The 26,659-nt window shown below is 41.3% G+C and overlaps 1 protein-coding gene across 1 annotated transcript in view; it reads left to right on the top strand.

The window, feature by feature from the left end:
* The first annotated feature begins 3,794 nt into the window (after positions 1-3,794).
* Gpm6b (glycoprotein M6B) overlaps positions 3,795-26,659 on the top strand; it is a 148,785-nt gene continuing 125,920 nt past the window's right edge. Inside the window, exon 1 of the mRNA XM_021152799.3 lies at positions 3,795-3,955. Coding sequence (XP_021008458.1) covers positions 3,952-3,955 — 4 coding nt within the window. The 5' untranslated portion in view covers positions 3,795-3,951. The remainder of the gene's footprint in view (positions 3,956-26,659) is intronic.

Genomic DNA, 26,659 nt, shown 5'->3' with positions numbered 1-26,659 from the left:
TCCATCCAATAGCTGACTGTGAGCATCCACTTCTGTGTTTGCTAGGCCCCAGCATAGTCTCACAAGAGACAGCTATATCTGGGTCCTTTCAGCAAAATCTTGCTGGCATATGCAATAGTGTCTGCGTTTGTTGGCTGATTATGGGATGAACCCCCAGGTGAAGTGTCTTTTTTTTAAAAAAAAAATGTCTTAAGACTTTTTTTTTTACTTTAAAAACTTCATGAAACTGGTACTTGAGGTAACCCATATCTATTCCCTGACCAAGATCATTCATAAACAGAATCAACTGTTTTATGTCCTTTGAAGTGACAGCTGTGTTTTGGGTTTGTGTTTTGTTTTGTATCAACATACCAAACTCATTGTTTCAAGGCCATAGGAAGATGTAGAAAGAGAGATAATTTTCTGTTATTACAGGTAATAGCCTATGTGCTGGTTAATTTTAACTGTTAACTTGACAAACTTAGAATACCAGGGGAAAGGGGAATGATCTAGATCAGATTGTCCTGTAGGAACGTCTGTGGAGTATTGTCTTGATTGTTAAATCATATGTGAAGATCTAGCCCATTGTGAGTGGCACCATTCTTTAGTCAGGGAATCCTAAACAGTATAAAAGAGGAGAAAACCAGCTAAGAGTGAGCAAGCCAGAACTCCTATATTTATCCTTTCTCTCCTCTTGACTGTGGAAGAGATGCCTTAAGTTCTGCCTTGACTTCCCTGCAGTGATGGCCTATAACCTGAAATTGTAAACCAAATACATTTTTTCTCTCCTAAGTTACTTTTTTGTCATTATATTTTATCATAGCAACAGAAATGAAACTAGAACAGGTTAGTTAAATATTTTTGGAGCTGTATGAATGGTTCATTTTAAAAGTATATCTATAGATGCAAGGAGACACTGTCAGATTAGCTGTAGTCTCTGTCTAGTTAGCCACAGTCTTGGGCATTTGTTATCAGTTCCGGATGTATTTCTGTGAACTGTGATCTAAACTCATACATGTGGGAAACTTGGCCATGGTGCAAAAATATGGGTTGACATATGAAAGGCCCTAACCCTGGAGACAGACATGGCCCAAACTGCTGGATTGAGATACTCATTACAAACCACATTAAAAATTGTTTGCCAATTGCTATGACTCAGAGGAGCAGCATGAAATGACCTATGTTTTAAAGGCAGGATCTGTTTTTTAGTCAGCTTTGAAATACAGAGCCCCCAGGCTACTGCTCATTTCTATGTGTCTAAGTCCTCAGTTCTAACCTCAGACTCTTTAAAACCTGCCCACAGGATGTAACCCTTTCCCCTATTCTCTTAAGTCACAGCCCAGCTGGATACCAGACCTAAAAGGGAACCTCAGGATGAACGTCTGTGTTTATCCAACCCTGTAGCTCAGACCAATAGTCCCACAGCTTGGAGACATCTGTAGCAGTCCCAGGGTGGACAGGACAGAGATGTGCCTTCCTACCTGTTTGTAATGCTCAAAACTCCTCAGAGATGGCTAAATTTATGTCTCTGGGGCCTCTAGGGGAGAAAGAAGGAGAGGGAGATGGGGAGAGACAGCTGGGGACCAGGGTCACAAAACCCATTTTAGTTGAGAAGCACAGAGCTAACTCAGCAAAGACTTTTCTTCAGCTACTTCCTGAGAGTTAAGCAATGGTTGCTTTCCCGGTTTTGTTTTGTTGTTTTATTTGCTACTTTATCTCGCCATCTGATAAACATTCTTTTGCATTCATTTTGACTTTAACTATCATTATTTACTGAGGTGAGAGTCTCAGGAGAGGACTTACTAGGTCAGGGGCAATGAATATTTTTAAGTTTCTTGACGCACACTGCCAAACAGCTTTCCAGAAAGCCTTGCCCAATTTGTTCACCCACCTGCAGTGTATCTTGTTTTAATTTGTAAAGTCTGTGGCTACTTAACATGAGAACATTCATTTTATTTTAAGAAAGGGAATTCAAACATGCTGGTTAGTCCATCTTCTGCACTCGGGTTTCCCCAGATTTTCTTAAGACTTTTGACGTCAGTGGCTTGGTGAAATCAATCCAGAACACTTGCAAAATGAGGGAATGTTCCTATTAAAATGTGACTTTCCTTTTTAATCACAGCATCCCTACCTCCAATATTTGGACAGCTGTTCTTTCCTTTCTGTGGTTAAAAAAAAAAAATCCAATATGCGATGGTAGCAGACTAAAGGGTCACTATCATCTTTGTGTACAAAACTTTCCAGCTCTTAATTCTTAAGTAGCTTACAGAAGCCATACATACACTCCTTCTGATTGGGAATGCTCAAATCCCATTCTGGTGTTTTTTTGTTTCCTAGGAGTCGACTGAGATGTAAGAACTAACCAAAGGGCTCCCCCACAAACCAGGACTTGACATGCATTCCTCTCTCTCATCTTCACCCAGACCATCTTGGACTGTGTGTTCTTCACAGGCAGCCTGAGGTGGGCACCTGTGGTTGTATTCCTGCATAAGGATGCACTCAGGACTCATGCAAAGGGATTACTCTCTGGTAATAGGAAAACTGAAACCTGTGAGATCCCTGCTGCTTTATTAACCGCATGAAGATTGGGTAGGAATGATTGTTCCCGTGGGATTGTGAAAATGAGCCAGTGATCCGCCTAGCACAAATCTCTGTCCTTTTATGTAAAATATTATTAGGCTTCCTAGAGCTCTGCCTTGATACAATCTTTCCTAATCCAATAAATTTCAATGGATGAAATGTTTGCTTCGCCCTCCCTTTCTCAATCCCAAAGCCTCTCTCTTGTGGCTTAAATGTCCCTTAAATGCACTATCTAGTGTTACTGTTTATGTAACCCTCTGTTCAAGTATCACACTGTATTTCCAAAGCCATAAAGGAACACAACACAAAACATTCCCGGTGAGCATCGGCCTCAGGAACTGCCAGGCAGGCTCTTATGGTTTGTCTAAAACCTCTGTTGACAGGAAGGTTCTTCTCTTCCTAGAGAAGCAGAAAGATTTTAAATGCCCAACGCAGTTAAACCATTAATTCACTTAAAGGCTCAAGTGCAAGGCGTGAGGAGCAGGAGCCTCCTTTGGCTGACACAAATCTGTGGTCTCCACGAGCTTACACGGGTGGGCTTCCAGCTAGAGAGCTGGTTAGCTAACTATGGACACCTCCAGATCTGATTCCACCCAGGACTGGAGGGTGTCACCTGAGCTCTTCTAAGTCACTTGTTATCCACAGCTAACTCCAGTTGGTGGTGGTCTGTGTGAGGTCTTATACCAACAGGGTGAATCATCTGGAGAGATGTGGGAGTCCTATCCTGGGACCCACCCACAGACGCCCTGATGAAATAGGTGATTTTACAATAACACTAGAATTGAAGCCCAATTGTTTAAGTCACCACCTGCAGCTTTCTAGCTGTACAAAAGAATTCAGAAGTGTAGACTGAGGCAGAGGTGCCCAATCTTTGGAGCAATGACCCCCTCCTCAGTTTCCTTATCTGTACAATGGGTGGTGAGTAAGACCTCAAGCACCCGCCTCATTGACCGTACTAGTTTTCTTCTTGAATGTAGATTCACGCCCCCCAAATACTAGAACGCCCCTCTCCTCTTCTTGCACCCCCCCCCGCTTCTCCAGTTTCCAAGCCCCTCACTCCAGGGTCTCAGTGAAAGCTATAGGCTTGCAACAGCGCGGCCACGGCCACTGCCCCAGCCTGGCCCTCGCTCCGGGCACACAAAGCCCCCGGCGCTGACGTCAGGGCCCCTCTCTGCACGGCCGGCCCCCAGTGCAGGCGGAGCTGCGCGGAGCTCCCACCCCGGCCAGGAGCGAAGAGCCAAGCGGCCAGCCCAGCTCTGCCCAGCGCAGCCAGCCCAGAGCCCGGCCCCGCGCACGTGCCCGCCAGACCTGCAAACTTGTGCCACCGGCTATCCTGCGTCCCCGGGGAGCCCAATCGCCCAGAGCCCGCACCCCTCCTGTCAGTCTCCAACCATGGGTAAGCGATCGCGCTGGCCCCACGCCACCGCCACGGCCACCACCACGGCCACGGCCTCGCGTCCCCGTCTCGCACAGGGGCGCGCCCCGCCCTACCCCCAGCTCAGGTGGCGCTACCTGAGCTACCTGGGTGACCCAGTCCAGACCGTTGTGGGAGGGAGGGGAACGGAGGCTGGAGGTGGGAGGGACACGGCGCAGGTGTCCGCTACGCCCAGGTACGCCTCCCAGCTCCGACCGACCGCAGGGACATCTCCACTCCTGCTGCACCTACACTGCACTGTGGCGCGTGCTAAGCGCGGGAGCTAGAGAGCTGGGCCCGCCCGACGAAGGGTAGCAAGCGGGCTCGGGCAGCGCGTCCCGGACTGCGGACTCCTGCTTTATTTCAAAGGGGTTGGTAGTGAGTGGCTTCTTGCCCATTTCCTGGGACAATCTCTCTGTCACCGGACCTCTCAATCTCGAGTCCAGTCCTGTGTCGCCCTGCAGTCCTCTAGTTCTCCTGAAGCCCAAGGAAACATATCCGCACCCTCTAAAGTCAGGATCTTCCAAAAAACGCTCCTTTCTCGGAACCCAGGTCTTTGAAACCAGTCAAGTGGGAAGGGATGGGAGGGGACAGGATGGGACACACCACGAGTCTTTCTTTGTCCCCTGTTCCAACTGCCTAAATGGGAGCAGATGGAGCCGGTGAGAAGTGGGTTCCACTTGGGGAATTGGGGAAACTCAACAGTGAAAGACTATGCTCAGGGAACTGAAAATCTTTCACCTGGCTGGAGGTGGGTGTTAAGCGGCGGGAGAATCCCGTCTGTCACTCCCTAACACCCCGAAATGCTGCCATCAGCAACATGTCCCTAAACCCACACCATGGGGAGGAAAACTCGAAGAGTGCCTTGGAAATGAGCCTTGTGCGGCTGCTCTCAGAGCTGTGTCTGAGAAAGGGGTTTCTCTCTGTTTCATTATCCTTCTCTACTGACAGCTCCAGCCACAGCGCCACGACGACTGAGAAGTACCCCCCCCCAGTCCCCCGGAAACATTTCTAATGTGAAAAGCAGTGGGCTTAACCACTGAAGATTAACAGCCAGGGAAGCTTGGGTGTCATAAGCAAGCCCTCAGCACTTGCCCTACTTGTCCCTCCTCTAAGTGGGGGCAGGGTGTGATTTTTTTTTCTTCTGATTAAATTTTGGGGAAGATGGTAAGGACAGCCATTTAAGAAAACCTAGAATAACTTTATATTTAAACAATTTTAAATTTTTACTAGAATCAGAATAGAGAAAAACACATCCCAAAAAGTTAGAGGAAAGCTGGGATAAGATTCTTCTAGAAAGAGCAGAGCCGAGTGGCACATAACTCTGGTTCTTACAGCCATCAACTCAGACTTCCTTTGAAATGAGGTTCTTTTATTTTTTATTTTTTATTTTTATTTTATTTTTTGGTTTTTTGAGACAGGGTTTCTCTGTGTAGCCCTGGCTGTCCTGGAACTCACTTTGTAGACCAGGCTGGCCTCGAACTCAGAAATCCGCCTGCCTCTGCCTCCCGAGTGCTGGGATTAAAGGTTTGCGCCATGAGGATTGTAGGGCAACTTGTAGCTGCTTTAGCAACTATTGCTGTCGAAGATAATTGCAGTTTCACAGAACTGCAGGATTGAGGAAAGCACAAATTTTGCCGAGAGGAAATTATCTCTGGTGTTTGAACTCCAGACATTGACATTTCGATGTTGACTTAGAGTCTAGAACCAGCACACTAGCACCTTCTGAGAGGTCCTGTTCTGAGCTGCTCTGGTCTTGACTGGAGGGTGGGCTTTGTTTTGAAGTGGGCGTGGAAACAAATATCCAAGCCAAAAGCCTGCTCTCACGGAAGTACTGTGTCTTGGACAATTGCTGGTTCTACACTGCAGTAGCCAATTTATGTTAATTTGTGCATACTTCATTGGCTCTGGCAGCAGCCTTGGTTTTAGTTTTGTAGTTTCCGTGAAAAAGTAAGTTCCCTTCATGCCAGAAAGGAGACATACTGACTTCCTTTATGTTTCCACTAAATATACTACTGGGTCATGAACTGGCTTTGTTTTTGCAGATGTTGTTAATTATTGAATGTACCCTTGTGAATGCACTAATTCAAATGAGTTAATGCTGGGATATTTCTGCCTATTGACCCATTCTGTTGAATATTTGTGCACACGTCACTTCTCAACCCTGACATCAGTCACTTCACTGGTAAAATAGATAAACTTTATAGAAATAAAAGCCCCTTTGGGTTTGCACTTGAAGATTTTTTTTTAATCTTTTTAAAGAAAAAAAAATAAGATAAGATACAGTGGCTTTCGTATACAATTCCAGGTTTCCATGCATCTGTAAAGAAAATGAGTTGCTTTTTGTTTTGTTTTTGCCCAGTTAATTGATTTTTCTCTTCTGCTCTGTTTCAGCTGCCATTTGTGTACAATTCATACATGTTAAGTGTAAAAGCCAGTAGGTTTTGATACAGAGTTGTGTAATTATTGCTCCTATCTTTACCCACCCACCCCAAATAAACCTGTGCCTATTAGCAGTCTTTCCTCATTCTCTCCTCCCTCCAACCCTAGCACCCAATAACCTACTTTCTGTCTCTATGGATTTGCCTCTTCCCAATGTTCCATGTAAATGGAATGAGCCAATTAATGTTTGAACTGTATTGGACTATTTAGTACCTTGGGTTCTTTGGCACAATGAGATGTTGGTGGATTGTTTGTGTAGAATACATCACCTAAGTGAGTGCACTGAGACTAATTATTTCTCCAGCTAAAGGGTGCTAAAGGCATGGCACACCCACCGTGTCTTCTCTCTAACAGTGTTACTCTATTTTATTTGATGGGAACCCATTGTGACCAACAAAATTTTGATTCTGTTTTTTTCTGCACATAGGCTTGAAGACATAGTAATTAAACAGACTCAATACAATAAATGCTCAGAAGACCTTTGTGGAATATGGCTCATGTATCCAGAGAAAAATGCTGACATTTTATTAGCTGTGTATGTGAAGAAATCCAATGTCATAAAACATGGGTAGAAATAACTATTTAACTAATTTTACAGTAAGGGAGTATGTTTCAGTTTAAGATAGGCACTTACTATGTGGCCTAGGCTGTTTTCAAACTCATGGGCTCAACTGATCCTCCTGCCTCCACTTCTGAATAGTTGGGGCCAAAGAATACTACACCAAGTTGACAAGAACTTTTTTTTTTGATTATGAAATGAGATCATTTCACTATTGCTTGAAAAATACTCATTTCAGTTACATGTGGTAGCTCACACCTGTAATTTTACCACTTAGGAGGTGGAGACTGGAGGATTTGGGGTTCACAGACATCTTTGGCTATATACCTAATTTGAGGCCAGCCTGAGCTACATCAGACCCGTCTCAAAAAAAAAAAAAAAAAAGGAGGTGGGGAAAGAAAGCAAAGAAAAAGAAAAACCAAAAGGGTCAGTGAGGTGACTCAGCTTGTAAAAGTGCTTGTTGGATAAGTGGAAGGAGAGAACTGACTCCCAAAACTGTCCTCTGACCTTGTACAAACATACTGTGGCAAGCACATGTGCATATACACATATACAATTTACAAGAAAAGCCAAGGCCACTGAGATGGCTCAGCTGTCTGGTAAAAGAGCTTGTCATACATGCCTGATGATCTAAATTTAATCCTTGGACCCCACATTCAAAATAAAATAAAACAAAACAAAACAAAACAAAAAACTAGATTTGGTGACATCCATCCGTCATCCCAGAACTTCTTCTTTGAGATGGGATGTAGAAGGAGGAGAATTATCCTGAAGCTCATGAACCAACTAGACAGCAAGACAGAAACAACAGTAAAGACCTTGCTTGCCTCAACAAGATGGAAGAAGACAACCCTCTAGCTTTCATATGCATACCATGGCGCGTGCGCACATGCACATACACACATGTATTTTTTTTAATTTAATAATGATGTGTCACAAATCATCTGGAGATCTTGATGAAAGGCAAGAGCCCTGACTCAGCCTGGGCACAGCCTTGGTGGCATTTCTAAAAGTCATGCCAGCACTGCTGCTTCTGGCTTTGGTTATCCAAAGCCAGAAAATAAAGAAAAAGCCTGGGAAAGTCAGGGACCTGGTCCATGCCTCAGCTTACCCTCAATACTGACTGTATGATCACTGTAATGCCATTCTTGCCTCTTTAACCTCAGTTTACTAGGAGAAAAAAAAATCTATAAAATCACTTCCTTAAATCCATACAGATCTACAAGTATGTAATTTCAGGGACAAGGATGAGAAAGTAGTGTTATACTTGAAAAACAGGAGCAAACAGCTCCCTAATTGTTTAAACACTATTTGGTTCTGTCAAGGCAGCAGCCAGACCTCATTTGTAGTTGGGTAAAATGCTGGCACCTTCCATGTGCCCGCCTACAGGATGGTGGCTGTTCTCCAAGGCAACTAGTGGGGGGAGCCTTAAGGATGCCTCTTTTAACACTTCCAGCTTGGTGTCTCCTCTCTTGTCTTTACAGAGCTCTTCCTGACCCCCCCATACCCAGGCTGTGCTCCCAAAAGGAAGCAGTGCCCCAAAGACTCCTCCATACAAGATTTTGTTCTGGAAGTTTGCTTAGGAATTCAGATGCAAGTGGAGACAAAAGAGTGGTGTCCTGATGCATAACTGGGCAGGAAATGGTCCCAGCATGTGCTAGGCAGCCTCCTTCTGAGACTAAATGTCTAGCGAGGAGCCCACCCGGGACCTCAGAGAGGCTCTTTTCAAAACAGGCTGAAATTCTGAGTAAACCTCAACCCACGTCTACCCAGGACTGTTTGTGACAAACAAGAAGTAATTGATTCTTTACTATATTTTTGCTCTAGCAGTAGCTGTTGGCCAAACCACTTGGCTTCCCCAGAGCATTTTAGAGGACAGTGACATCCGGGATCAAGTCGCTGGATGCTTTATTGAAAATGCCAAAGTGGCAAATCCTATGAAGTAGTATTTCTGTGTCCGAAATGTATTCACTATCTTTAAACATTAATCTGCTAAGTTTTTGTTGGATAGTCAAGGCCTTTCTTTGACCAAGAAATCCCAATTGGAATTGGGGTTCCTTGAAGTTTTCCATACATGAATCATAGCCAATCACTGGCTGCTAAGGACCAGCTTGAGATACTTTTAAAGTAAAATGAGACATGAAAGCACTCGACACTGGTCTGTGCAGAATCCTTTCATATCACCCACCCCGTAAAACTTTAATAGTTTATTGCCATTAATTACTTTGGCAACTATTTTCCAAGTGACTCATTTTGGGTAAGACTTTGCAAAGCAATGGACCTGGTTTGAAAAGAAAGAAAACTTCCTTTGGGGGACTCAAATTTCACTAGTTTATGCAATGTTGAATTCATTTGCATAATTATGATAACAAATACAACTATTATGAATACCTTTTGGGACAAAGACAATGGACTCTTCTTAAGTACACAAATGGATAAGAGAAGTACTAGCTATACTCTGGAGAAGAACCCCAGTTTCGTGGGCAGCACTAAGTATGGTTTAGAAAAAGAATAATGAATGCAAGGTGTTTTAGTTGCATTCTCATGTTGCTATGATAAAATGCCCTGACAATAGCAATTTGAGGAAGAAAGGGTTTCTTTGGCTCACAGTTTGAAGGTAAAATTCGTAGGACAACGAACCCATGCAGCAGGAGCCTGAGGTTGCTGATCATTCCAGCCACAAGAGGCAGAATGATGACTGCAGGCACTCAGCTCACTTTCCTTTTTAAGGCATCATGCACTCACAAGTAAGGCGGGTCTTCCAACCTCAATTAACTTCATCAAGCTATTCCTTCATAGACACACACAGAGGCTAACCTACACCAGCTAATTAATCCCTCACAGGAGTGCCTGGGGGTGTGAGGGGCTTGCCTCCCAGGTGAATCAAGATCTTGTCAAGTTGATAGTATTGATCATCATACAAGGCAATGAATTGAGGGTGTTATGTTGAGGGAATGATGTTGGTAAGAACATTTCTATTATATTTGTGGGCCAGATTCATCTGTTGGATAATCATAACATGATTGTACATGGTCATCATGGTCTGACACATTGGTATGTTTATTCATAATATGCCTCCCTTGCTGTTCAAAGAACCAACTCTTTCAAAAGCAGACATTCTCCTATACATTGTTGCTGTTCAGTGTTCATTTGAATGAGCAGCATATTGTAGGAGCTCCAGATAACATTTGTTAGAAAAAATATGAAATATATCATATAAGATGTATGTTTTTTCCTAGTATGCCTATAATAGATATGTGGATTTAAGGTATGCAAAATCATTACAAACTATAATAAATCATAGTTGACTAAATAGTGCAAATAACATCATAGTTTAATACAATTAAGAAGTGTAACACCATTTCATGGAGTAACAGAATTTTTTGCATTGAAAAATCACCTTCAACGTAATTCTATCACTTTATGCATGCACAGACCCCCAAACCATTTACGTAGCAATTTGAATGTTCCTCTGTTATTATTGTTGTGTTGCTGTTGTTGTTGTTCTTCTCCTCCTCCTCCTCCTCCCCCTCCTCCTCTTCCTCCTTCCTTTAGCTTTTCCTCTCATGATGTTAGATTTTCCTCTCTCTGGTGAAAAAATAATTTCTCCTCGTCAAATTTTTGAAGTCCAGGAAAGCTAGAGAAGTCTTTTGTTTCACTGAAATCTCTCATTGTATTGAGAATTTAAAGGACCCAAAGCTTTGCTTTTCCATTCTCAACAATGTTAGGGTTAAATTAGCATAAAGTGGAGTAGTAACCTGCAGTGAGTATGTGCAGGATGAACCCTAAGCCTCTTTCTTCCCGTTAGTACCATTAAAGGAATGGAGGAGAGCTGCCTAGATGCACTGAGGACTTCTGCTGTGTCTTGAAGCAAAAATTGGATAAGCACAAACTATCCTCATATACCCAGCCATTTGATAAAACCTGATGGACAAGGTCCTGTAGGGAAAAGAAAATGAGTATTTCAGGAGGTGTCTGAGAGAGAACATGCAGGACCCGTGTACAGATGAGGAAAGGTAGGCGCCATGACAAAGGCAGTTTTCTGGATAGTTTAAGGAAATGAAAATGGCCAGATTTGGAGGAGTCTAGAGAGATGAGACCAGACTGTACAGTGTAATGCCTGGGAAGACAACAGTCATTTACTCTGTTACCCATAGAGAATCATGAAGGGATTTCAAGCAGGTAAGTGACAGCTGGAGGAGCATGGCAGTTCTCCCAAGGGACTAAAAAGAGGACTTAAAGCTGAACATGGCAAGGAATGTCTATAATCCTAGCTACTTAGCAAGTGGAGGCAGAGGCAAGAGGATTGCAAGTTGAAAGATGATTTGGGGCTACAAAGGCAGTTTAAAGCTAGTTCCAAACAACTTAAGAGAGATTTTGTCTCAAAGTTGCTGCTGCTGCTGCTGTTTTGATGAGGAAAGGGGATAGAGAAATAGCTCAATTAGTAGAGTGTTTGCCTCGCAAAACCTCAGAACCCATGTAAAATAGCTGGGCACGAGCCCAAGGCTGGTAAGGTGGAAACAGCTGCATTCCTGAGTTTTCCTGGCCAACCAATCTAGCCGAATGATTGTCTCAAAAAAAAAAAAAAAAAAAAAAAAAGGACAGTATACCTGAGGAATGACACTGAGGTGTCCTCTAGTCTCTACATAAATGTACACATATGAACCTGTATATATGTGTTCATACACACAGACACACACACAGAGAGAGACAGAGACAGAGCCAGAGAGAGCACTATTGGGAAATCGCTCAATGGTAAGGAGCTACCATGCATAAGGCACTATATTCCACTCCCAGTATTCCCCAAATTAAAACAAAACAAAACTACAAAAAGCTCCACTATAACATAGCGACCCTTAGGATCTTGTTGTAAAATTTTAAATAAACGCATAGGTGAGTTCTGAAGAGACTGAGACTCTGTCTCTCTGTAAGGTTTCTAGTGCAAGTTTGCACTGAAGGTGTCCAGAGAAGAAGGATGGAAAAGATTGGAGCTGCCCTTGTAGGAGAGGTAGGAGTGAGCAAGGTTTATCAGTGAGAGCCTAAAGAAACTTAACTGGACATAGCAAAGAGTAGGTGTGGCAGAGAATAGCAAACAAGGTTTGGGGGCCAGAGAGATGGCTCAGCAGATGAAGGGTCTTGACAGCCTGGCAATCTGAGTTTGATTTCCGGGACCCACGTGATGGAGGCTTGAGATTGACTCCCTCAAATCTTATCTGACCTCTGCACACTCAGCATAACATGTACATGTGCATGCACACACAATAAATGAAGGTAATAAAAATCTAAATAAAGAAAAAAGATTTGGAGGGCTGACAGAGATCCATTTGGGAGTAACCCATTTTAATTTATCATAAATGAGCACAAAGAATCCTGCAAATCTATGATCTCCTCCCTTTAAAGCATGCAGAACAAAGTGTAGGCTTTCTGGGATGGACAAAGATGAGTACCTGTAATGTAACTCCTTCATGATTTGGAATCAACAGAGACTGCCACCCTTGTCTATTTATTTGGTTATTGTTATTTTTTTAGACATGTCTGATGATTCATCATAAAGGATTTTATAGAGTACACAGCTAAAGAGGTGCATAGGGTAAGAGATGGGAGAAGACATGAGGAGTTTCCATGCCCTTTCTTGCTACACTAACCTCACAGAAACTATGTGCTTAGCTACCTAGAAGCTTCCCGTCTCCTCTCCCTTGCTTTTTGTTTTTTTTCAAGGTTTTTTAAAATTAGCATATGTTAATTACATGTATAATAATGGGCTTCATTCTGACATTTTCATATTTTTATATGTTATTTGATCATATTCACCCATCGCTGCCCTCTTCTGCCCCTCCCATTCTCATGGGTGCATTGCAGAATGCTTAGCAGCATCCCTGACCTCTACTCACTATATGCTGTGACAATACTGTAGTTATAACAACCAAGTGTCCCCAGATGTTGTCTGATAACCTTGACAGACTAGGGGCTGGCCATACTGAGAGCTGTTCATGTAGATGTAGCTGAGTTGGTAGAGTGTATCTTTCATGTGCAGGAAGCCCTAGGTTCAATCCTAAGAACCCAATGATGACATATTCATAGAATTTCAGCACTTGGAAGGCAGATGTAGAAAAATCAGAAGTTCAAAGTCTCCCTTGCCTATATAGAAAATTTGAGGCCAGTCTGAGTTACATGAAATCTTGTCTTAGAAAAGAGGGGCACCTACTGAAAACCTTTATGCATCACAGTATCATAAAGTGGTCTCATTGAGGACTTGACTACAAAATGAGGGATGTCTGGTTAAAGAGGTTAATTCTTTCCAAGAATGCTTGTTTTAACCCTGCCCTCTAGCTTAAGAAAGCCGTATTTTGTTTTTATCTTTTTCTAACATCACTAGGAAGAATTATATGATAATGGGAATCTTGGCAGGCCACAAGATTCATGCTTTCCTTGAAGTAAAATATCATTATAAACCATCTCAGTATTGAAACGACCTGTTTTCCCCCCTCCCCTGGAATACGATGCCTGTTTGACTTTGGTTTCTTTGTCTGGTGTTTAGAGTGCTTTCTCACTCAAAAGGCTCTATCTCTAAAGCTTGTTTGCTTACTAAAATTGTTAACATCCTTCCTTGTTTTGGTTAAGACATGAAGGAGCTAATCACATCCTTAATTACCATGGTGGCCTTTCCAAATTTAGACTTCATCTCCTTAGCTAGAATCAAATCTAGCCAGATTAAGGCTTTAAGGCTACCTTCCTACAGGGTGTCCTTAAGGTACATGGCTGTGTTTTCAAGTTCAAGAGTTGGGTACAAGACTGACTTCCCCCTTGTTGCTCAGAGATCTTTCTCCAGTGACCACTATATTTTCTTTCCTACTCTCCAGTCTTAACCTATCCCAGTGAAGTCTATAAGCCCAAGAGATCTGACTTGTCCCGAGATATGATCATAGTTGAAAAGATGTTTAAAAAAAATATAGAAGGTATATCCGAAGCAAAGGTTGGGAGGAGCTTAGAAATCCTGCCTTTTCTTTATGTGTAGCAGGTTACTGTTTTAGGTGGAGAAGTATGTTCTTTACAACTTCCCTTGAAAAGGCTGTTTCAGTGGTGGGTTTTCAAATGAGAGCTTGAATTCAGACATCTGTTCTTCATGCAGTGAGCAAAGAATAGAGTCATAATTAGCAAAGTAATGCAAGCACTTCAGATAAATTTACTTGATGCAGTCCCTTATTTCATATTGCCCTCTTCCTTCTCTTACATGGCATGTTCTGACAGTTTCTGGGATAAGAAAAACAGAATCCAGAACATTAAAGGGCTGAAGCTCCACTGTGCGTGAATCATGAGCATTCTGCAGAACTACTGAACTGGATACTGAAAAATCTTTAGAGTCCTATCATGTAAAGAGGACTTGTCACACACAAATACTGTTAGATGTTTTGTAAGAAGCATGGATATTGCAAACTGATTTAAAATTTGTTTGCATAAGATAGCCACAAAAGTAAGCAGATAATAAACATACAGGTTTGATACATTTTTAAAAAGCAGAACATGGGCCTGGGCATACTCAGTGATTGAGTGCTTACCCAGTGTGTACAAAACCATGGGTTCTGTCCTTACCACTGAAAAGAAAAAAGGCCAAGCACATGGTGGTGTACTTTTTAATCTCGGCTCTTTAGAGGCAGAGGCAAGAGAATCTCTTGTGAGTTTGAGGCCAGCCTGGTCTACATCATGAGTTCTAGGCCAAGCAGAGCTACATAGTGAGACCCTGCCTCAATATGGATAAAGGGGGAAAGGAGGAGAGGGGAAGAAGATAGGAGGAAGAAAAATATAAGAAGGAAATTATTGTTGTTGTTGCTTATTTATTTATTTATTTATTTATTTATTTATTTATTACTAGCCACTCAGAAGGGACCTTTTTGTTATACCCACAAAGGATGATCACTAATTTCTAGTACTTTCATTTTTGTTGACATTTCATTTTATGTCTACTTATCATACAGTATAAATGCTGACAGCTTTTGCTCAACATTAACAACACTATTTTAAGATCTGGGGATGGTTTCTGTCCAGAAGAAAGGCAGGTTCCTTTTTTTTTTTTTTCCAAAAGCAATTTTTTATTAGAAACTTTCTTCATTTACATTTCAAATGCTATCCCGAAAGCCCCCTATACCCTCCACCAGCCCTGATCCCCAACCCACCCACTCCTGCTTCCTGGCCCTGGCATTCCCCTGTACTGAGGCACATAATCTTTGCAAGACCAAGGGCCTCTCCTCCCAATGATGGCCGACTAGGCCATCTTCTGCAACATATGCACCTAGATAGAGACACGAGCTCTGGAGGTACTGGTTAATTCATATTGTTGTTCCTCCTATAGGGTTGCAGACCCCTTTAGCTCCTTGGGTATTTTCTCTAGCTCCTCCACTGGGGGCCCTGTGTTCCATCCAACTGTGAGCATCCACTTCTGTATTTGCCAGGCACTGGCATAGCCTTGTAAGAGACAGCTATATCAGAGTCCTGTCAGCAAAATCTTGCTGGCATATGCAATAGTGTCTGGGTTTGGTGGTTGTTTATGGGATGGATCCCCAGGTGGGGTAGTCTCTGGATGGTCCTTTCTTCTGTCTCAGCTCCAAACTTTGTCTCTGTAACTCCTTCCATGGGCATTTTGTTCTCCATTCTAAGAAGTAACGAAGTATCCACACTTTGGTGTTCCTTCTTCTTGAGTTTCATGAGTTTTGCAAATTGTGTCTTGGGTATTCTAAGTTTCTGGGCTAATATCCACTTATCAGTGAGTGCATATCAAGTGACTTCTTTTGTGATTGGGTTACCTCACTCAGGATGATATCCTCCAGATGCATCCATTTGACTAAAAATTTCATAAATTCATTGTTTTTAATAGCTGAGTAATATTCCATTATGTAAATGTACCACATTTTCTATATCCATTCCTCTGTTGAGGGACATCTGGGTTCTTTCCAGCCTCTGGTTATTATAAATAAGGCTGCTATGAACATAGTGGAGGATGTGTCCTTATTACCAGTTGGAACATCTTCTGGGTATATGCCCAGGAGAGGAATTGCTGTATCTTCCGGTAGTACTATGTCCAATTTTCTGAGGAACCATCAGACTGATTTCCAGAGTGGCTGTAAAAGCTTGGAATCCCACCAACAATAGAGGAGTGTTCCTCTTTCACCACATCCTCGCCAGCATCTGCTGATACCTGAATTTTTTATCTTAACCATTCTGACTGGTGTGAGGTGGAATCTCAAGGTTGTTTTGATTTGCATTTCCCTGATGCTTAAGGATGCTGAACATTTTTTCAGGTGCTTCTCAGACATTCTGTATTCCTCAGTTGAGAATTCTTAGTTTAGCTCTGTACCCCATTTTTAATGGGGTTATTTGATTTTCTAGAGTCCAGCTTCTTAAGTTCTTTGTATATATTGGATATTAGTCCCCTATCAGATTTAGGATTAGTAAAGATCCTTTCCCAATCTGTTGGTGGCCTTTTTGTCTTATTGACAGTGTCTTTTGCCTTGCAGAAGCTTTGAAATTTTATGAGGTCCCAATTGTGGATTCTTGATCTTACAGCACAAGCCATTGCTGTTCTGTTCAGGAAATTTTCCCCTGTGCCCATATCTTTGAGGCTTTTCCCCACGTTCTCCTCTGTAAGTTTTAGTGTCTCTGGTTTTATGTAGAGTTCTTTGATCCACTTAGACTTGAGTTTTGTACAAGGAGATAAGAGTGGATCAGTTTGCATTCTTCTACATGATAACCGGAAAGGCAGGCTTTTAAATCATTATGGTTAGAAGCATTTATGCAAAGCCCTTGTCTATAGAAATTTAGAAGAAAGTATATAAAGCATGGGTTCATACTTCCTCTTTTAGGTGAAACCCTCCCTCCATCATAGCAGCTGAGAGAGAGAGAGAGAGAGAGAGAGAGAGAGAGAGAGAGAGAGAGAACTTGGAAAATATTTGAAGAGAGAGGAGCTGTTTGCATAGAAAAAGATGATGGAACTGAAAAGATTAGGAAAATAATGTATCCCCATGTGTACTTCAGAGAGGAAAAAGTGCATGCTGAGGACAGGAAGCTGTGACTGTTAGGTTACATCATTCAGGAAATGATCAATATGGATGCTTTCTGGCTTCAGGATATAAGGCTGCAGTAGATGCCAGGGCCTTTCTCCAATGAGTTTCTTGAATAAGATGAAGTCTTAGGATGTGTCTGGATTAACCCTAATTTGTCAGAAACTGACAATAAATAGCATACAACATTGGGAAAAGGTTCAAAGAACTGCAATGGTTTCAGATTTTCATCTAAAAATACACAAATAGATACAAAATTATCTTTGACACATGACTTCTTTGTGTGTTGTTTGTTATTGTTATTATAGCTATAAGCTGCCTGCCTTCCCTCTGTGAGAAGTTTTATCTTCTTGACCACAATAATGATGTGGTCAGCAGAACGGATACTTTATTGTATCACAGAACTGCCTTACATTTTATCATGTCACCTTTCTAAGTGAAGACTCCCATGGATTCTCCACCAGGAGCATGTGAGAATTTTAGCTTCTCCATGTCTTCAGCTTTGGTATAATTATACTGTTTAAGTTTTTAAAAATCTGGCAGGTATGAAATGGTTTTTATGATTTTAATGTTGAATTTCCCTAGAGAGGTTGAAAGTATGGGCTACGTTCTTGGCCTCTTAGGTTTTGTCTTCCATTTGTGTCCTGTTTGTCTTCATATACATTTCAGATCCTAATCTTTGCTAAGGGTGTGGTCTGTGTCAGTTTGCCCGTGTGACTCACCTTGCACTTTGCTCAACTGGTCACTTACTGAACTGAGTTTTTAAATTGTCAGAGAGTCCCAATTATCAATGCTTCTTTTTACTACTTTATAATATGCGCTTTAAAAAAAATCATTCTTATCCCTAAGATCAGGAAAATGGTTTTCTTTCCCTCTACTATTTCTTTAAAGATTTTTACCAACTTATACTTTGATTTTTTTTCAGTTTTATTTATCTGTGCTGTGTATGTGTGTATACTCATGGGCAGATTGATGTGTGTTGGCACATGGAGGTCATAGGAGACTTCCATCACTCTCCACCCTATTCCACGATGCAAGATCTTTTATGAACTGAGCACTCACTGGAATTCAGCTTGGTTTTTGGTTTTGGTTTGGTTTGGTTATTGTGGGGTAGGCTGGTAGCAAGCAAAATCAGACAATCCTCTTACCTCTGCCCTGCCCCTCCTTACTCAGCATCAGAATTTGAGATGTCTAACCCATACCTAGTTTTCTTTGTTGTTGTTGTATGCATCTGTGCAAGTGTCTACATATATGTACATATGTATATTACATATGATCCTGGTGCACTCAGATGTCAGAAGGGGGATTGCATCTCCTGGAACTAGAGTTACAGGAAGGGCCACCATATGAACGCAGGTAACCAATCCTAGATCTTCTGTGAGAAGAGCAAGTACTATTAACAATTGAATCATCTTTCCAGCCCACTACTTCATGCCAACGCTTGTTATGTGTCTGCTGGAGATTTGAACTCAGGTCCTCATGCTTGCACATCAAGCACTCCCCCTTATGTCCTTTTTCTCCATCTGGATATATTTTTTTTTTATGTAGAGTTAGGCTTAACAATTTTTTCTATTAGGAAACCACCCATAGTGTGCAACTCAACCTTTTTGTGTTAGTTTTATATTATGCATATATTACATATATGTATGAGTGTATCTCTATGCTAATATAAACAGCCTTGATTACTATCCATTTAAAATAAGCCTGGCAATCTCACAGAAGTTTTTTCTTTTGGCGCCTCTTTACTAAGCTATTCTTGGTCTCTGCTTTTAGAATGAGTTTGCCATGCTCCACCAGCATCCCTGTTAGGCTTGTGAGTGGGACTGCACTGATTGTCCTGACTAACATGCTGATTCTGCATGACTTGAGTCTTCCCATTTGTACACATTTAACCTTTGCTATGCCTCCTCATAGTGATTTCACTTCCTCTTGACATCAGTTTAAAGTCCCACATAGTCTTTGTAGCTTCTTAAAAAGTAAACCAAATAAGATCAAATTGAATTCCATTGAATGTCATGGTTCCCTTCCATACACTCATGACTTTAGGAAATCCAGCAGTGTGTTCACTTGGTCAACTAAACGAAATTATCAGCATAGGAAAGCTGATTTTGAGTCAGCACCTACTGGCCTGTTGGGAAGAGCTATGTATGATACCTGTGTGACACTGTCACCGTTTCAGGGTTTGGGTTGTTGGTTTTGGTTTTGGTTTGGGAATTTTGGGTTTTTGGTTTTTTTTGGTTTTTTGAGACAGTCTCATGGAACCCAGACTTGTCTAGAGCTTACTCTAGGGCAGTGTCTGGTCTTGAACTCTTTTTTTTTTTTTTTTTTTTTTAAAGATTTATTTATTTATTATATATAAGTACACTGTAGCTGTCTTCAGACACTCCAGAAGAGGGCGCCAGATCTCGTTGTGGATGGTTGTGAGCCACCATGTGGTTGCTGGGATTTGAACTCTGGACCTTCGGAAGAGCAGTCGGGTGCTCTTACCCACTGAGCCATCTCACCAGCCCGTGGTCTTGAACTCTTGATCTGCTTTTGTCTCCCAAACGTTGGGATGGCATGTGAGGATTGCTGTACCTAGCTTTGAAAGTTGTTTTTTGTTGTTCTTGCTTTGTTTTGGTTTTTGGTTTTGGTTCTGTTTTGAGGCAGGGAACTCAGTTTGTACACCAGGCTAACCTCAAACTTGTATAGACATGCTTGTCTTGGCCTCTAGAGTGCTAAGTTTAAAGGTATCTGCACACATGTATAATACAGCCACTCCATGAAGAATAGGTGGAATGAAAGTGCTCACTTGTACACATCCCTATCACTCAGGCCTCAAGCTCATCAGGTCCCACCCTCTTCTCTGCACCTCACCCACAGCTCCCTCAGCCCACACAGGGCTTTTTGTTCTCCAAGGTCTCTTGCCTCTATCATCCAGTCTTGGACTACATTCTCCACTTCCTGAAATTGTTTCTTTAGAAACAATTTGTCTCCCCTCTCTCCCTGCAAGGTCCAAGGTTGCCACTCATTTTCGATGAGAAAGAGCTTCAGGAAACGTTGGCTGGAGTGAGTTGGGTTGGGAACTCTGGGAATGGGAGCTGCTGCCCGGTGGGCTCTCAGGATCTCCTGGGGCTGTGTTTTGTGTAGCTACTCTCCTAGCCTTACAAACAATTTTTAATGGAATTCATGTTAAAATTTTATAGTCTTCCTTGCTGTACAACCATCAATTGAAAGAAATTGTTTATATCCAAACTAAACCCCTTCCTTCTTTCTTATATTCTGAATAAAGACTAAGCTACGAGGCCCTGTCTTTAGGATCTTTAAGGCCCTAAAGAAAATCCCTTCATGGAAAGATTGTGAATGCTGTCACCGTGTGGAATTGACAATTTAACATTTAACATGTGGCTCCAAAATTCATGGGATCCTGGTATAAAACAAGCAACTATAGTTTCAGGCTATTCTCTACTGCCCACCAAAGAAAAGCTAATTTGGATTCTCATTCTCTATCACTACAACCAGGAGTTCTATGTTCCTTGTGGAAATAACACTAATTAGAAAAGGTAGGGAAAGTAATTGGCTAAATAATAGTAGTAAGTTGGGGGCCAGCAAGATGGCTAAGTGAAGAAAAGTGCTTGCCACTAAGCTAGGCAACCTGAATTTAGTCCCCCAGAACCCAGTTAAAGGTAGCATTAACTTCACAAAGTTGTCTTCTGACCTCTATATGTGGTCTCTAATAATAACGGATAATTTTTTAACTTGGGAAATAGAGTCAGGAGGATCACTGTGTGTATGAGGCCAGCCTGGGCAACATAGCAGGATCGAATGGGTGAGTGCACACACACGCGCGCACACACACACACACACACACACACACGCACACACACACACACACACAAATCAAATAAATAAAAAGCAGGGAATGGCACCACATGCTTCTGATCTCAGCACATGATATATGGAGGGAAAAGAATCAGTAGTTCCCAGTGGGAAGAGAAAGAAAAAAAAAAAAAAAGGTAAGTTTCCATTATATCACAGCAATGTCCACGTGCTACTTCCAAGTACAATGATGCTACTTGTAATAAAAAAAAAAGTGAGATTTTCATGGTCGATTCAAGATTACCTAGTTTCCCTAAGTAATTTAATGGAACGCTTCTCCCGGAATATTTTACATAACTGCGTACCCTGCAAAGAGGAGGCTAGCAGTTGGCCTGTAGCACCAGTTTGATTTATTTTGGAAAGCAGCTTATTCAGCCGTCAAATGAGATTACATGTGTGGCTGCTACCATCAACTCCCAGAAATATTTGTATTCTTCAACAACGCCTCAAATTTTATTTCTTTCAAGGGCAACAGAAAACTGCAAATGTAATTTTCCTAAAAGATAACCTTGGAAATGTGATTTTTTTTGTTTTGTTTTTGTTTTTCAAAAGGGTTTCTCTGTGTAGCCCTGACTGTCCTGGAACTCACTCTGTAGACCAGGCTGGCCTCAACCTCAAAGACCTGCCTGCCTCTGTCTCCGGAGTGCTGGGATTAAAGGTGTGCACCGCCACTCTGCAGGGGGGTGACTTTTAGAAATAGAATGCTGTGACTGTCTTAAGGGCAGTAAAAATCCAAACCAAACTTACAGATACTTCCTGTGTCTGTCTGTGGTCCTTCACATACACACCTAGCCATGTTTAGATTTCAGCCACCTTAAAAGGCTATAGCCTTAAGGATCCACTCTCAGGGTTCCCTTCTTTTGTAATGTGTTTCTCTCCCATTGCATAGCTTCATAATATAAAATAGTGTGAATATTTTTACATTTTAAAATTGAAGTCGAAGGTTGTGGCTGTACCTCACTGGCCAGGGGCACTGTTGACCTTGGGTTTCATCTCCAACACTGCAAAATACAAATACATAACAAAATAAGTCAAATTGACATCTAAGCTAAAGGTACTCCTTAGTGGTGGAGCACTTCCCTAGTATACGTAAGGTCCTGGGTTCAATTCCCAGTGCTGTAAAAACAATGGGTAAATAAATAAAATGGAAGTGTAGACTCGGGGTATGGCTCAGTGGTGAAGCATGTGTTCAGCATGCATAAATTCTTAGCTTCTGTTCATAGCACCAATAAATAAGGACATAAGTAAATAAGTTAAGCTGAAGTCTAAATTTGGATGTGAAAATGAGCTGATTTTTTAAATTTTTACCATCTTATTTTAACCATCAGGGATTTGTGCAGACACAGAAGTATAACTTCTTTGCAATAGAATTGCAGTTTAACAATTCCCGTCTTAACACAGCAAATGAGATATTTGAAGAAGAAGAAGAAGAAGAAGAAGAAGAAGAAGAAGAAGAAGAAGAAGAAGAAGAAGAAGAGAGAGAGAGAGAGAGAGAGAGAGAAAGAGAGAGAGAGAGAGAGAGAGAGAGAGAAAGAAAGGAAAGAAGGAAGGAAGGAAGGAAGGAAGGAAGGAAGGAAGGAAGGAAGGAAGGAAGGAAGGAAGGAAGAAAGAAAGAAAGAAAGAAAGAAAGAAAGAAAGAAAGAAAGAAAGAAAGAAAGAAAGAAAGAAAGAAAGAAAGAAAGAAAGAAAGAAAATGAGACTAGGGATATAGTTCAGTCTATAGAGATCTCGCCTAGCATGCATGAACCTTTGGGTTTGATCCCCAGTACCTCATAAATATGGGCTTGGTGGAAACACATCTATAATCTGGGCAGCAAAGGATTGGAAGTTAAACATTGTTCAAAACCACTATAGACTGCTATAAAACTCTTTATCTAAAAATAAAACTGAGAGAAGGGTTTGGAAAGAGATAAGCTCCACCTAGAAACAGATCTCGTCCCAAGTATCACTCTTTACAAGTAACTCAGATAATTCTCTAGATACTCACAGGACTCTCACTATGAACACGGTGCTGTGGCTTGTCTGTTTTTAAGACAGTCTGCTTATATAGCCCTGAGTGGCCTAGTAGCAGTTATGTAGACTAGGCTGGGCATGAGCTCCTCGGTTTACAGGCATGTCCCACCATACCCAGCAACAAGGCATGCTTTATGATATAAAAAAGTCAGGGGGAGTACAAGTCATGATAGCATATGCAAAACTGTGTCATAATGAGCTTCAGAAAATCCTTTGTACCATAAGTGTTTTGTTTATGTGTTATTTAACTTCTCTAGCTAACATTCACATAATTAATGTAACAACAACAAGGAAGATAGGATAGAATGCTGTAGCAAACCAATTATTTTTCATTCATCATTTAATTTGAAGTAATAGGTTTAACCTTTTTATATTGAGAGCATCTAATGAACATTATAATGTCTGGTTTAAGTATCAGGTTGCCTTGCTTTTCCCATTGCTTATGTAGCTGCTAGGTTGAGGCATGCGAATTATACAATATTTGGACCTTTTTCTTTTGAATAAGCAAGATTGGCTTTTTCAGATGGTTCATTCAAATATGGCGTAATTGTTCTACATGTTAATAAAAGAAGGGAGGGAGTCATGGTCTCAACCTCAGAGCCCAGGGTTCCTTCCAACCATCCATTCTTGTTCTCAAACATTACCCATTATGTCAGAGTCTCATTCTGATCAGCTTTCAAAAGAACATTGGTTTTAGGTTCCCCTGTCTGTGGACCTGGAGTTGCTCTCACAAACACTGTCCTGCAGAGGCACAGGAGGCCACACCCCCTGCTGCAACTCCTTTGCAGAAACAAAGAAATTACACCCTAGTGTCTGTATTTACACGTGCTGCTTTCTGTGTGCTGTCTGCTCAGGTGTGAGCAGTGCCTGTGTGGATGGATACACGGTATGGACAAGCAGAGGAAATTCCATAGCTGGGTTCAGCCTCTTCTTGCAGTTATAGTTAATGGATGCTTCTATGTGCTTTGATGTTGGTGTACACAGTTGATGATAATATTTACAGGAGAGTGTTCTACCTGTATATTTAGTTGAAAACAATTATATATATATTATATATAATGTTATATATAATATATAATTTCTAAATAATTATTAAATGGGAACTGTTCATATCCATGCAGTTGAATTATTCCTAATGGTATGTATACCTCTTGTCAAGCCAATGCCTCATAAAGAAGTATATTTTCACATAGATGTCTGCACAGTTGAAAAGTCTAAATTTTAATTACTTTTACACAATTATTAACCAGTTGTGAACATTATTATAAATAAAAATAATATTTCTCCTTGGGGGTGAAGAACAAAGAAGCCTGTACCTTGATTTCCTAGAATTAAAGGCTGATCCATGAGCTGTTGAGAGGGCTCAGTGGGTATAGGTGCTTGCCACCGAGCCTGCTGACCTGAGTTCAAAGCCCAGCTCCCACATGACAGGAGGGGAAAACCTCCTGCAAGTTGTCCCCTGACCTCCACATGGGTGCATGCACACACACACACACACACACACGTTTTTAAGATTTAACTAATTAAAATATAAAAGTTCATCCTTACATGAAACAAAGTAATCAGAACCTTGCTCATTAGATTATTTACTTATATTTGTCAACATTTTTTTTTCTTTTTATATGCTGGTCATAGAATCTAGGGACTTGTTCCTGCTAAGCAAGCACTCTCCACTGAACTACCTCCCCAGCTCTAACTTACTTATATTTGAAAGTTGAAACTTGTCCTTAAAACTATCAAGGAAGAATCATTAAACTCCATATTGGCCAGGGAAGAAGCTTTCCAGGCATGATGATGCATGATTGGAATCCAGATATTCAAGAGACTGAAACAGGAACATCACAAGTTCCAGACAAGCGGGGCCTACAGAGGGAATTCAAGGCTGACTTGAACTATAGAAGTAGAGCCTATGTCAGACAGATGAAGAGAAGGGCAAAACAACTCCCTTCTTACTTCCCACACCCATCTCCAGACCATCTTTTCTGCTTCCATTCTCTTAGCTACAAATGCTGTAGAAATGGTCTACTGTTTAGTCTTTACCCCACCAACTACGTGAAGAGAAAGGCTGCGGCCAAGGCCTGAGCTCCAAGTATGCACAGTAGCCATTTGGAGTAATGTTTTTACCTGTGTTGATGCCATCAAAGGCGTTCTTTGAGGCACCGTTTTCTTTCCTAGCCAGCCTCTCAGCTTTTCTGGCACACATTCATTGCTCAAAGGCAATTTTAAGTATAGGCTACACACATAAACCTTATATGCTGCCAGCCCTTGGCTTTGAAGTGGACTCCAACAGTTTGGTGGCCCAGGTACTTGCAAGCAGAGAATTTACTTCTATTTTTTAATTTTATTTTATCTTTTTTATTTATGGGGGCTTTGGACATACTATGGCACACATGTTGGAAATCAGAGGGCAACTTTTGGGGGTCAGTTCTCTCTTTTCACCACACAAGTCCTTAGGATCGAACTCGGGTTAGCAGCCTTGGAGGCAAGCGCCTTCCTTCTCCCTTTGAATTATCTTACTGGCCCCAGAGAAGAAGTTATGGTAAAGGTAAATGTAAAACAATAAAAATGTATTCAAGAAAGCATTTTCCTCTGGTGATAAGATACTATTTAATAGTGACCTGCAGTTCTACCACACATGTGTGCATAGACCATTCTGTCTCCTTATACATTGTAGTTGACTGTTTTGTGAGTGTATTAACACATTTTTACTTGTATCTGCGTGCTGCTCTTTTTCCAAGTGCACAATCTGCTGAAATGAAATATGAAGCTGAGAAGAACTCAACCTTTCCAAAAGGGCATTTTCTGAATGTAGCAAATTATCATTGATAGTCTTCTGCAATTACGAAAATGGAGGTTGGGAATAAAACTGATAAAAACCACAAGTCATATAGGTGAATCAGCCATAAATGATGTAAGCAGCTCTAGATGACCTGATGAAATATTACCATGACTTGGGGCTTCCTTTTTCACAAGCCTCATGACACTGTCATGCTATATGAAAATGAATTAAGGTGTTGGCAAGGAGGCTGAGCCCATAAAAGTGCTTTCTGCTCAAGCTTAACCATCTAAGGTTGATTCCCAGAAATCATTGTAGGAGAAAACTGACTCTCAATTAAGGCATTATTAAAATGCTCAGTGAATTCCAATATCAAATGTTACTGTCCATTCCAGCAATTCACTTAATTATTTTTATGTATTAATCATCTATGATAAGTATCTTTGGGGGTAATGGAGACAGACTATATGTTACTATTCCTGTTGTAACTTTGTAATTAAAATAGCAAACTATACTTAGTTGATTTTAAAATATCTACAGCTTGATCGATGTTAGACAAAAGAAACCTCTGCATGTGATTTGTTCTTGTCCAGTGACCAAGTCTTCATTTAACAGGCATGTCACTTGATCATATACAGTTTGGTGAAATAACAAATAATTTATTAAAGCACTAAAGACATTTAGATGGCCATCACTGAAAACAAGTCTAATTTTAAAAACAAAAAAACTACTGTCCATATGTCCTTGCCATGTTAACAGAGTGAAAACACCTTATTAGAGTGTTTCTTAAAAAATTGTAGACATAGTCATTTATTGTACTTGAGTGTGACAGGAATCTTCAGCTCCCAAGCTCTCAAGGAAGCCTTGGACTTCCCACGAGTCTGCCCAATGCCTCATTTGAGCCTGTCAGTCTGCAGCTCCCCTCTGTTGTCACAGAGGTCCCTTAAATCTTAAATACTTCTTTAAGCTGGAGCTTCTTTCCAACA

The sequence above is a fragment of the Mus caroli genome, unplaced genomic scaffold (assembly GCF_978045245.1).
Source record: "Mus caroli unplaced genomic scaffold, Mus_caroli_1 scaffold_5, whole genome shotgun sequence".
Taxonomy (NCBI): Eukaryota; Metazoa; Chordata; class Mammalia; order Rodentia; family Muridae; genus Mus; species Mus caroli.
This window is presented reverse-complemented; position numbering and strand designations above follow the sequence as displayed.